The sequence below is a fragment of the Ranitomeya variabilis genome, chromosome 1 (genome assembly GCF_051348905.1).
Source record: "Ranitomeya variabilis isolate aRanVar5 chromosome 1, aRanVar5.hap1, whole genome shotgun sequence".
NCBI lineage: Eukaryota > Metazoa > Chordata > Amphibia > Anura > Dendrobatidae > Ranitomeya > Ranitomeya variabilis.
The window spans coordinates 822825249-822838541 of NC_135232.1; the positions used below are offsets into that span (position 1 = coordinate 822825249).

The 13293-nt window shown below is 41.3% G+C and overlaps 1 protein-coding gene across 6 annotated transcripts in view; it reads left to right on the forward strand.

Annotated features, from left to right (window-relative positions):
• EPHA5 (EPH receptor A5) overlaps positions 1 to 13293 on the forward strand; it is a 604949-nt gene that overhangs the window by 42429 nt on the left and 549227 nt on the right. For all 6 annotated transcript variants that reach the window (XM_077275159.1, XM_077275141.1, XM_077275149.1 and 3 more), the window contains exon 2: positions 12209 to 12273. In XM_077275159.1, coding sequence (XP_077131274.1) covers positions 12209 to 12273 — 65 coding nt within the window. The remainder of the gene's footprint in view (positions 1 to 12208; positions 12274 to 13293) is intronic.

Below are 13293 nucleotides of genomic sequence, written 5' to 3' on the forward strand. Positions count from 1 at the left end.
TCTCTATGGAGCTTTATATTGCACCCATTCTGTGTAGAGCATTAAATTGGCCCATTATGTAAGGAGCATTATATGGGGTCCATTATTCAGTATGGCGCATTAAATGGGGTCCATTATTCAGTATGAAGCATTATACTATATGGGGTCCATTTGGCTCATAATTCTGTATGGAGCATTATGTGGGACCCATTCTGTCTGTTTAGAGCATTATATGGGGTCCATTATTCTGTATGGAGCATTATATGGGGCACATTCTGTGAGGAACATTATAAAGGGCACATTATTCTGTATGGAGCATTATATGGGACCCATTTTTTTTCTAGCGTTATATGGGGCCCATTATTCTGTATGAAGCATTATAAGGGGCCCATTTTTATGGCACATTATGTGGGGTTAATTATTCTATATGGAGCTTATATGGTATATATTATTCTTTATGGAGATTATAGGAGGCCCATTATTCTGTATGAACCAATATATGGGGCCCATTATTCTGTACGAAGCAATATATGGGGCTCATTATACTGTATGGAGGACTATGTGGTGCCAATAATACTGTATGGTGGACTGTGGTGCCATAATAATGTATGGAGGACTATGTAGTGCCCATAATACTGTATGGAGGACTATGTGGTGCCCATAATACTGTTTGGAGGACTATGTGGTGCCTACAATACTATATGAAGGACTATACTGTCCCGTCTAAAATGAAAACTTTTGAATTCCCCCAGGGCACACACTGTGCGCTGCGAGGATTTGCCCGTTTCTGAGCCATTGTAGAGATGATAATGTGTGCAAAACTGTAATGCGCTGCGGAATATGTTAGGCTATATAAAAATAAAGATTATTATTATTATTTGCATTAGATATCACTCATATAATGTAAGAAGTAAGTGAAATCTTTGGCATTGTGCTATACCTATATTTCTCTGCTGTATCTATGCATCATGAACCGTGGTATGTGTTAAAGGGGCCCAGTAAGACTCTTTCGCCATGGACCCACAAAAACCTGGAGCTTGCTTTGGGTGAAGTAAACACTGCAAAAATAATTTTTGGTGTAGTCCTCTGTTATGGACCTGGTGGTTAGGAGCACCCGGAATGACCTGATGGTTAAACTAGAAATATGGACAAGCTCTGGAAAGTGGGAACTCTGCTGACCGCAAACCCTACTCCTATCACAAACACTAGAAATAGCCGTGGAGTGTACCTAACTCTCCCTAGACGCCTCTTCACAGCCTAAGAGCTAACTACCCCTAAAGATAGAAATATAAGCCTTACCTTGCCTCAGAGAAATTCCCCAAAGGAAAAGGCAGCCCCCACATATATTAACTGTGAGTTAAGAGGAAAGTCACAAACACAGGAATGAAACAGGTTTTAGCAAAGGAGGCCAGTCTTCACTAAATAGTCAGAGGATAGAAAAAGGGAACTATGCGGTCAGCACAAAAAACTACAAAAAAACCACGCAGAGTGTGCAAAAAGACCTCCACACCTGACTCACGGTGTGGAGGTGCAACTCTGCACCCCCAGAGCTTCCAGCTAGCAAGGAAATATCATGATAGCAAGCTGGACTAGAATTTAGCAGTACTAAGAAACATATTCAGGAAACAGCAACAACAAATGAACTAACAGGAACTTAGCTTCTGCTGAAGTAGACAGGTCACCAGAGAAGTCCAAGAGAGATCTGAACCAATACTGAGACATTGACAGCTGGCAAGAAGTAACAATCTGAGTGGAGTTAAATAGGGAAGCCAGCATGACAATAAACGAGGGCAGCTGAGCCAGCAACCTCAGTGACCAGAAGTTCCGCTCAAAGCCACCAGAGGGAGTCCAAGAGCAGAATTAACCAAAGTACCATTCCTGTCCACAGGAGGGAGTCCAAGAACGGAATTCACAACAGTCCTCAACATCACTGAGGAGTTGGAGGGTCGACTGCATTATTAGATGGTGCAAGCTACGCAGGCTGCTACAGTAGAGATTATAGGAGACTTTACCTACCCAGATATTGACTGAGGTGATTGTGTTTCTATTTCAATTGTTAAGAGGAGAAAATTCCTCTGCTTACTGCAGGAAAATGTTATTGCTCAGTTTGTGGAGGATCCAACAAAAGGTAATGCTCTGTTCAGTCTGTTCATTTTTTAAGAATGTAGTTTGTTGGAAGCGTAGTTGATCACAAAAATCTTAGTACCAATGACAACAATATAATTTCATTTTGCTTAAACTGTGAAAAACATACTTGGCTGCTTTAAATGTATATTGGTCAGACTGCAAAATGTATTGCTATAAGTAACCAGAATAGGTAGGAAAAATCCAGACATTTTTTAAATATATAAATACAAAAAAACAAGGTCCTCACAAGAGGACCCCCAAAATAGTAGTTTTGGGGAGTTGGTCACTGAGAAAGAAGAGGAGACAGAATTATCAAATGGGTTCTTCATCTCTGCATGTATCTAAGAAGAGAGATATACATGTGCATCTCACAAAATTAGAATGTCATCAAAAAGTTAATTTATTTCAGTTCTTCAATACATAAAGTGAAACTCATATATTAGATAGAGTCATTACAAACAGAGTAATGTATTTCAAGTGTTTATTTCTGCTAATGTTGATTATGGCTTACAGCCAATGAAAACCCCAAAGTCATTATCTCAGCAAATTAGAATACTTTATATCACCAGTTTGAAAAAATGATTTTAAAATCTGAAATGTTGGTCTTCTGAAATGTATGTTCAAGTAAACGCAATCACTACTTGGTGGGGGTTTCTTTTGCATCAATTACTGCATCAATGCGGTGGGGCATGGAAGCGATCAGCCTGTGGCACTGCTGAAGTGTTATGGAAGCCCAGGTGGATGCGGACTATGTTTGATAGCAGCATTGATAGCAGCCTTCAGCTTATCTGCATTGTTGGATCTGGTGTCTTTCATCTTGCTCTTGACAATACCTGATAGATTATCTATGGGGTTAAGGTCAGATGAGTTTGCTGACCAATCAAGCACAGTGATACTGTTATTTACACACCAGGAATTGGTACTTTTGGCAGTGTGGACAGGTGCCAAGTCCTGTTGGAGAATGGAATTTCCATCTCCAAAAAGCTTGTCGGTGTTAGGGCTGGCAGAATGCACCAAATAAGTATAAAGATAGCAATAAGGTGCTTTCACAGCCTGGGGTCCACAGTGCAGAGATGGAACCTGCTTCTAAGTAATGGTGGAACAAGATGGTGGATGAATGCTGAAAACACGCAGGTTAAACGTCACCCTGTGTGAATAGAAGCAAATTCTGTTACTCCACAGAGTCGCAATAGAAACGCTGTGTGTCATGTTCCCAATGGCAGGGAATTAAACACATAACACGGGCAAAAACAGGACGAGCTCTAGGGTGATGGAACCTGAGCTGACCGCGATCCTGAACCTCAACACTCAACTAACAGCAGCCGGGGAACGTTCCTGGGGGGACTCTAGACGTCTCGCGCCAGCCGGAGATCTAGCTACCCCTATCAGAAGAATCACAGACCTATCTTGCCTCCAGAGAAATATTCCCACAGAAATAGCAGCCCCCCACATATAATGACGGTGAAATGAGAGGAAGGCACAAACGTAGTTATGAAAACAGATTCAGCAAAATGAGGCCCGCTTAAGCTAGATAGCAGAGGATACAAAAGGTGAACTGCGCGGTCAGCTTAAAACCCTTCAAAATACCATCCTGAAATTACTTGAACTCATGTGCCAACTCATGGTACATGAGTGGTAATTTCAGCCCACTAGAGCAACCAGCAGCAGAGAATTACATATCTGCAAGCTGGACTAAAAACATGAAAGCAAACATGAAACAGGGAAATCCAGACTTAGCTTGTCTTGAAGGTCTAGGAGCAGGTAACAAAGGTAACAGAGACACACTGATACATTGATAGCCGGCAAGGGAATGACAGGAAAGCCAGGTTAAATAGGAAACACCCAGCCTCTGATGGACAGGTGGAAACCAGAGACCGCAACCCACCAAAGTCACCCAGTACCAGCTGTAACCACCAGAGGGAGCCCAAAAACAGAATCCACAACAGCTGTGCCCTGTTAGCAGTCACAGGACTTAGTCCCTGGAGCATCATCCATTTTAAAATCTAATTGCTAAATAATATTTCTCATCTATTGCTTAAAATACCTAATATTTGTCTAGCAGTTGTGCGACTGGTGCAATCCGGGTAGAGATAATCTTACGCGACAATTTAGCAGGGGCAATAATCTTCATTACTCCGCATTTAGAGTGTGTCAGCAAGACAACTGAAAAAAAAATCATCATTTTCTATAGGTTTAAAAAATAACATCTTTATCTACAGTAGCAGTTGTGCGACTGGCTCAATTTGGGTAGATATTATCTTAAGTGACAATTTAGCAGGGGCAATAATCTTCATTACTCCACATTTGGAGTATGTCAGCAAGACGATTGAAAAAAAATCATAATTTTCTGTTGGTTTAAAAAATAGCTTTCTGTATCTAGCAGTTGTGCAGCTGGTGCAATCCAGGTAGAGATAATCGTACGTGACAATTTAGCAGGAGCAATAATATTTATTACTCTGCATTTGGAGTGTGTCAGCAAGGCAATTGAAAAGATCATAAATTTCTTTTGTTTTAAAAATACAGTATATTTATCTAGCAATTGTGCTACTGGCGCAATCCGGGTAGAGATAAACTTATGTGAAAATTTAGAAGGGACAATAATCTTCTGGCTTCCTGCCGCACCACTCCACTGAATCTGCCCTAACTAAGGTCACCATTGATTTATTAACCACCTAGGCCAAGCGACACTACTCTGGTCCTCCTCCTCCTAGACCTGTCCTCTGCTTTTGACATAGTAGACCATTCCCTTTTACTACAGATTCTCTGATCTCTTGGCATCACAGACCTAACAGACCAGACATTCTCCCACTCTCACCACCTCCTCACCTCACCCCCTATCTGTCGGAGTCCCGCAAGGTTCAGTCATAGGGTCCCTGCTCTTCTCCATATACACCTTCGGCCTTGAACAGCTCATAAAATCTCACAGCTTTCAGTATCACCTCTATGCTGATGACACACAGATCTACACCTACTAACCAGAAACCCACAATTTCTGTCTGCTATGTCATCCTTCTTCTCTGCTAGATTTCTAAAACTTAATATGGACAAAACAGAATTCATCATCTTTCCCCATCCCACTTGACAGCCCCAGCAGACCTATCCATTAAAGTAAATGGCTGCCAACTCTCCCTAGTCCCGCAAGCTCTCTGCCTCGGGGTAATCCTTGACACTGATCTCTCTTTCAAACCACATATCCAAGCCCTTTCCACTTCCTGCTGACTTCAACTCAAAAATATTTCACGGATCCGTACATTCCTCAGCCAAGAATCTGCAAAAACCCTAGTCCATGCCCTCATCATCTCCCACATTCACTACTGCAACCTTCTGTTTTGTGGCCTCCCCTCTAACACTCTCGCTGCCCTGCAATCTATTCTAAACTCTGCTGCTCGACTAATCCACCTTTCCTCCCGCTATTCTGCAGCCTCTCCCCTCTGTCAATCCCTGCACTGGCTCCGCATTACACAAAAACTCCAGTTCAAAATCCTATCCATGGCATACAAAGCCATCCACAACTTTTGTACTCCATACATCTCTGACCTCGTCTCCTGGTATTTACCTACACGCAACCTCCAATCCTCACAAGATCTCCTTCTCTACTCCCCTCTTATCTCTTCTTCCCACAATCGCATACAAGATTTCTCCCGTGCATCCTCCCTACTCTGCAACTCTCTACCACAACATATCAGACTCTCACCTACCATGGAAACCTTCAAAAAGAACCTGAAGAGCTACCCCTTCTGACAAACCTACATCCTGCAGTAACCACTGATCGACCAAGCCACTGCATGACCAGCTCTACCCTCACCTACTGTATCATCACCCAACCCTTGTAGATTGTGAGCTCTTGCAGGCAGGGTCCTCTCTCTTCCTGTACCAGTCATGACTTGTATCGTTTAAGATTACTTTACTCTTTTTTTTAAATTTATGTATACCCCTTTTCACATGTAAAGCACCATGGAACAAATGGCGCTATAATAAATAATAATGATAATAATTACTCCGCATTTGGAGTGCGTCAGCAAGATGATTAAAAAAAATTGGTTTAAAAATGAGTGTTTCTTTATCTAGCAGCCAAAGCCTGCAGAGATACACAAACGTGACTATTTACTTGTAATTTACATCAGTCTGCTATTTCACTGTGTAATTAACCTGCATCTCCAAAAAAATAGCCACACATAAAGGAGACTGTATCTCGTTATAGATTCCTGTGAAAATTTGATCAGCGTGCTACACTACTAATGAACCCAGACAAGTGCTTTGTTGTCCCACCTCAGCGTTCAGTTGTCCCTGCACCAGACATATACTAGAAAGCAGACATATCAATCCACCCACCCACAGGCCTAAATGCTAAACACCCACATTGCCAGATTGCTAGCCCTGGAAATGTTGCCATTTTGACTTGTGGGACAGAGTCTTTCCGCGACATCTTGGTGGTGGCAGCCCCATGGTACTCGATTCCCAGCTAACACTATTTTTCAGGGCATGCCATCCTGCATTACATAAGCACGTGTTACACAATATCAGCTATGATCTGGCTAAAGCAGTCACAGGGAAGGTCCACCTAATCACAGAGACAAGGGCAAATTCTTGTGGACAGGAATGATACATTTCCCTGATGGCACACTGGGTTAATCTGGTGGAGTCTGGGACAGAGTCAAAGGCTGGGACATCAAACATCTTACCCATACCAAGAATAGCGGGCCCAACTTCCATCAGGGTTTCAGTGTCCTTGTATTCCACTTCCTGTCTCTCCTCCTCCTCCTCCGCCTCACCATCACTCCCCAACTGGGAAATCTGCAGAACTGTCCTGTCAAAGCATCAGCATGCACTGCTGTAGCTTATACAGTATGTTTAGGTGATAAAGCTCACAATGCTAATGAGCAGTTGAAAGGGATAAAGGAACAGACAGATCAGTGGCTGTCCCCGCTGAACCTCCAACCAGGTCTGCTTGTGTGTGATAATGGGCATAACTTGGTGGCTTTAAAGCTCGGCAAGCTGATACTAGTTTGATGCATGGCCCATGTGCTGAACTTGTTTATACAGCAGTTTTTAAAAAAACATACTCTGACTTGCCTGACAAACTTGCCAAGGTACGGCGCAAAAGTCATCTCAGGCTTTCACCAGTCTAGCTGCACTCGTCACTGACTGATTTGTGACCTGTCCACAAGCTGGAATTCGACCTTTCATATGTTGGCAAGGCTTAGTGAGCAGCAGAAGGCAGTCTTTGACTTCCAGCTTCTCAATGCCCATCAAAGTAACACTCAGCCCCCACACTTATGAACTGCAGAGTGGGCATGGATCGCTGACCTATGTGAGATTCTTCAAAATTTTGAGTACTGCAACAAGATGGTGAGTGCTGAGGCCTCCTGTCCACAGCCTACAGTTGCACAGACACAACATACAACAACCACGACCAGTTCGTTGTCCCAGCACATCGTTCAATTGTCCCTTGTCAGCATATATGTCTGTTCACAAACTGTTAGATAGGGCATACATATTCCTTAGCAATTTACATTGTCTGGTGCTGGACAAAAACCATTGCTGACTTTTCCAGGCTCCTAAATGAGACTTGTGTCTCTTTATTAAACTGTTGCTTCCCTTACATTTTCTAAATTTGGGTCATTACAAAAAAAATGGTGGTGGCGTATTGGCCAGTTTCTATATATTTTAAGCACATTTGGGAGACTGAGTTAATATGCCCCGCAGACCTATTCAGGCCACAGCCTTACACATATTGGAACATTAATAGAAACAAAAGCCTCAATAACATATTGTAATCATTACAATAGGGCCTAAAAATAGCCCATTCCAAAACAAAAGAAACAGCAAAGCAAACCAACTCCAAAATATTGCCTTGCGCAGGCGTGTACTCTGGAGGACAGAGAATGAACTTCAATCCAATATTGCGGCCAGCATGCAGCCAGCGGGTAAGGAAAGGGTGAATCAAACACCCCGCCCATATGACCCAAAACTGGTCCCGCCAAATTCAGGTGACAGGTTCCCTTTAAGATCAGTAGCCTGAATTTCAAATTTGGCATCCGATGAGCAAATCCGCCTCATCCTTAAGAACTGACCGACCGGGACGGCCCTAATCGTAGGTGGATTGTGAGCTGAGGACACATGAATCAGAGCATTAACGGATGTTGGTTTCGGATATACATCCGTCTGGATGCGACCATCATGGTCGACCTCAAAAGAGACATCCAGAAAATTCACTTTTTTAACATCATATGTGTATGTAAGATGGATATTCAAAGAGTCCCCATAAAGTCCCCGAGCTGCTGCACCGTCCCTTCCCACAAAAAGAAAATATCATCTATATAATGATGCCAGCACAGCACATAGGAAGCGGCCTGCGGGCCCTCGTCATCAAAAAGGAATCTCTCCCAGGATCCCAGGAAGAGATTAACATACGAGGGTGCACAGGCCGCGCCCATGGCTGTGCCATGGCTCTGTAGGTAAAACTGGTCCATATAGACAAAAAAATTATGGGTAAGGACATAATGCAGCAGCTCGAGGATGAATTCACACAGAGGGCCATCCTAGTCGGAAGCCCCCAGAAAGAGGTGGACAGCCTCGATGCCATGTTGATGGTCAATGCACGTGTAGAGACTCTACATTGGAACATTGTCTGTTGTGAATTCTGCTCTTGGGCTCCCTCCAGTGGTTGTTAGTGGTAGTGCAGTTGTCTTGGGGTTGTAATCCAGGGAAGGTGTTTCTGCTGATTGCAGCTTTACTAGGTATTTAGGTGTGCAGGATCCATTACTCCTGGCCAGTTGTCCATTGTTCTTGGAGGGATTGCATCTCTCTCTGGTTCCTCATGCTCTGCTGCCAATTCAGCTAAGAAAAGTGTCTGTTTTTTTGTCTCTGTGCACACATGCAGTGTGTTTTTCAATTCAGTGCAATTCATTGTGTTTTTGTCCAGCTTAGACTTTGTTTGGATTTTTCAGTCATGCTGGATTCTCAGGAGTTGCAGATATACTTGCTATGTCTTTAGTTAGATGTAGTATATTTGTATTTTCTGCTGTGGATATTTTTAGGATTTTAATACTGACCGCTTAGAATTCTGTCCTATCCTTTTCTATTTAGCTAGAAGTGCCTCTTTTGCTAAATTCTGTTTTTCTGCCTGCGTGTGTCTTTCCTCTTATACTCACAGTCAATATTTGTGGGGGGCTGCCTATCCTTTGGGGTTCTGCTCTGAGGCAAGATAGAATTCCCATTTCCACCTATAGGGGTATTTAGTCCTCCGGCTGTGTCGAGGTGTCTAGGACATGTTAGGTACACCCCTCGGCTACCTCTAGTTGCGGTGTCAGTTTAGGGTTTGAGGTCAGTACAGGTTTCCACCTACTCCTGAGAAAGTCTCTCATGCGGCTCCTAGGTCACCGGATCATAACAATTGTCATTGCCATGCTAAGGCCTCTACTTGAGCTCTGTAGCACTGCCTGTCACCTGAGTAATTCATTCCACAGACTTCAACACTCTCTGGGACATATCCTGTAATTACTCCATTATTGCTCAAAGCCATGCAAAAGATACATTCTGCCTAGTTGGGTAGTTTCCAGAAGAGTGCGTAGGCTTGTGCAGATTGATCAGTGGTACTCCAGTCTCTTTCCCTTGAGGAGGCTCCTTCCAAGTAAAATGAGGCTTGTAATTGTTGTTCCTGACATGGGTTTCAGGCCTGGCAGACTGACCACAATACAAGCCCTTGCTTGCATACACTGTATTCTGAATTTAATTATAATGCTTTTGGTGTCTGGTAGAATCCAATTTACTGACATTGATCATACAGGTCCCCCACTCCTGTTTTATATTCACCTTACAGCGGCTTCACCCGCTATGACAGTGGTTTCATTGGGTTCCAGTGGCAAAAATGAGCTGTGGACCTTACAAAATGCAGGTTTCACAGAACATGATGGCCCTCTGAAAATTAAAAGCAAGGGACACATAATGACATGGCGGTAGACATGATGGTGGTGGCGGGCAAAGCCTAAAATTCAAATGGGCATGTTTGAAATAGCATTGTAAAGGGATGGGGAATATGTACAATTGTGCTCAAAAGTTTACATGCCCCAGCAGAATTTTTGCTTTCTTTGCCTTTTTTTTTTCAGAGAATATGAATGATGACATCAAAACTTTTTCACTCATGGTTGGTGGTTGGGTGAAGCCATTTATTGCCAAACTACTGTGTTTTCCCTTTTAAAATCATAATGACAACTCAAAACATCCAAATTATCCTGATCAAAAGTTTACATACCCTGTTGATTTAGGCTTGATACCATGCACAGAAGTTGACATATGGGTTTGAATGGCTACTAAAGGTAACGTAATGACCTGTGACCTGTAATCAGTGTGTGTGCATAAAATCTGAGTGAGTATCTGGGATCCAGACAGACTCTTGCATCTTTCATTCAGCCACTGATGTTTCTGGATTGTGAGTCATGGAGAAAACAAAAGAACTGTCAAAGGATTAACAGAAAAAGGTAGTAGAACTGTATAAAACAGGAAAAGGATACAAAAAGATATCTAAGGAATTGATCATGCCAGTCAGCAGCGTTCAAACTGTATAATAATAGAAAATCAGGAGCTCTGTAAAAACAAAACAGCGGTCGGGTTGAACAGCAAAAATGTCATCCACAACTGCCAGGAAAATTAAATAAGAAGTAATGCAAACACTTTGCAATTTATGTAAAAAGGAAATTGAGACAACCGATTGAAAGATATGCAAAAGCAAATAAATGAGCATGTCCAACTTTACACATTTTCTGTATTCACTTTATTCAAGAGTGACTAATTGTTAGGAAGTTAACCAGTCAAAGTGTAATCAGAAATGTATGCAGTTTGAATTGTAGGCCATAACTAAAAAACATGAGAAATCTTTGTTAACAGTACAGAATAAAGATGAACAAAAATTGTGAACATTTGCTATGTCATTATTTTATCAATAGATGAAATGCCTTTTTCCCATCAAATAAGACAAGGAAGGGTGAAATTCTAGTTCCCGTCTCAGCCTCCATAGTCTTCTATAAAGAAAATACAACTCACTTCTCATTCCAGATAAAAGCAACCAATTCTTTTGTCCTGGTGACCAAAACAGTCTTATCTTTCATTTATAATACATACCGTTTGTCAATTGTAACAAGCAACAAGCTTTTCCTTATCAGTTCATGAGCAATTTATGACTCCCACACACATTCCGATTGTATGTTTAATACAAGTTATGGGATAAGACCATGGAAAACAATTGTAGTGAGTCAATGAGAGAAACCGCTAGAAATTTGACCTGAAAGGCTAAATTATGGTATGACCCTGATTGAGCATCACATCCATCATTGCGTTTAATTTGACAGGCTTCTGAGAAAATTGCTTGTAAACAAGCTATAAAATGGCTATTCATGATGGTGGCCTGGGTATTAACTCCTCAACAACTCGCAGCGGTTTTAAAATATGTGTTTAGCAAAGATGTGTTTATTTTGTTATGGCCTAATGGAGAGTCAAAAGGGATTCAGTGAAGTGCTAATGGCATCAGATTTTATTAGCATCTCATTAAAAATGTTAAAGGTGACCATAGACATTGGAGCAGATGGAGGTCTATCAGATCTCAGAGAGGTCTTTGTCCAGAAGATCTAAAGCCATAGAGATTAGACAAGCTGATGTGTAAAATGGCTGGCTGAATTAAACACCACTAAATAGTAGGTTTGTCAATTGGTGATAACTGCTCACTAGGTTGCCCTCTACTAAATTCTCTCGTAAGGTCATTTCCATGGAAATATCTGATATTGCACAGAAAAATGTAAATGATAACCCCAGGCAAGGAGAGGCCTATACCAATTATACTGAATTACATTAACAGCTATCAGGTTAGGATATCATATTTTATGAAATTGTGCATGAAACAATTTTGGTGAACATTGTTAGATGTTTCACCCAACTAAGCTAGATATATTGGTTTTAACCTTATGAGATCATTATAGATGAATTTGACAATATAATTTTTTATAATTGTTATTGGACATGCTATAGATAACTGAATGATGACTCCCCCCCGAAAATCTTAAATTGAATACTAAATATAAAAATAATGTCTTCTTGTTTTTCTTTTTAGTGAACTTACTGGATTCTCGCTCTGTCATGGGTGACCTTGGATGGATAGCATATCCTAAGAATGGGGTAAGGCATTTTATAATGCATGAATATAACAATGTACATGTAAAATGGTCATTTAAAAATTGTAAAAATATCTACATTTATTGAGTTATTTGTACTGGCGGTAAGCTGGAACTATGCATTTAAATGTTCTATCGTGCGATTTCCATAATTTGCTGCAGTTATGTTGTACATGATGTATCTGTCAGAGAGTGTCAAATGCTTTTTCTTTGATATTTTTTTCTCTGTGTTCTGAGACAAATTACTGGTTTGTTTCCTTGGTAGGGAAAATCAGCTTATGCTGCATTTGTTCCATGATGGAATTTACTTCTTGCTGTGAGACAGAAAACAGCATTACAGAGCTTCTCTTGGTACTTCTCTCTATGGTATTTCTCTTTATACCATACTAGAAATGTTGCCAAAATTTTGCCATATAGTAGATGTGGATTAATATTAAATATTAAAGTATTGATGTCTCCCTTTTGTAAAGTGTTGTGTAGACCAGGAGGGGCATAATTTAGAGAATGTTTAGAGATGTATAGCAAGGGGTAGCATTGTATGTAAACTGTGATAATATATTATGGCATCTTTCATGCCCCAACACGCTATATGATGGTGGCGGTCCTGGATTGGTGTGTGGACTATGCCTACGGAGACGCTATGCCCTTGCAGTCAAATAAATAAGGCAGCACACTGCGGCGCTAAAACATGTAAACATGAAAAATTAACTGCATTACTGCACTAGAAATATGAAAAAATTAGAGCGTTTAGCGCACAAATTGGCCAGTTTAACTGACCGTCAGTTTTTTTTTATTTGCAATGCCCTTGCAGGCTGAATGATGCATTTGATTTCAGCTGGCAGGACCGGATGTTGAACAGTTCATTGAAGGAGACCACCAGTGAAAAATAAACAGTCTTTTACTGAACATCAAATTGGTTGGGATTATATACAATAGATAGTTTATGTATAATTTCACAAATGTTTCCTTCACAATAGGAAGCATCTTCAGACACAGTCTCTCTACCTCTTCAGGTTTACTTGCT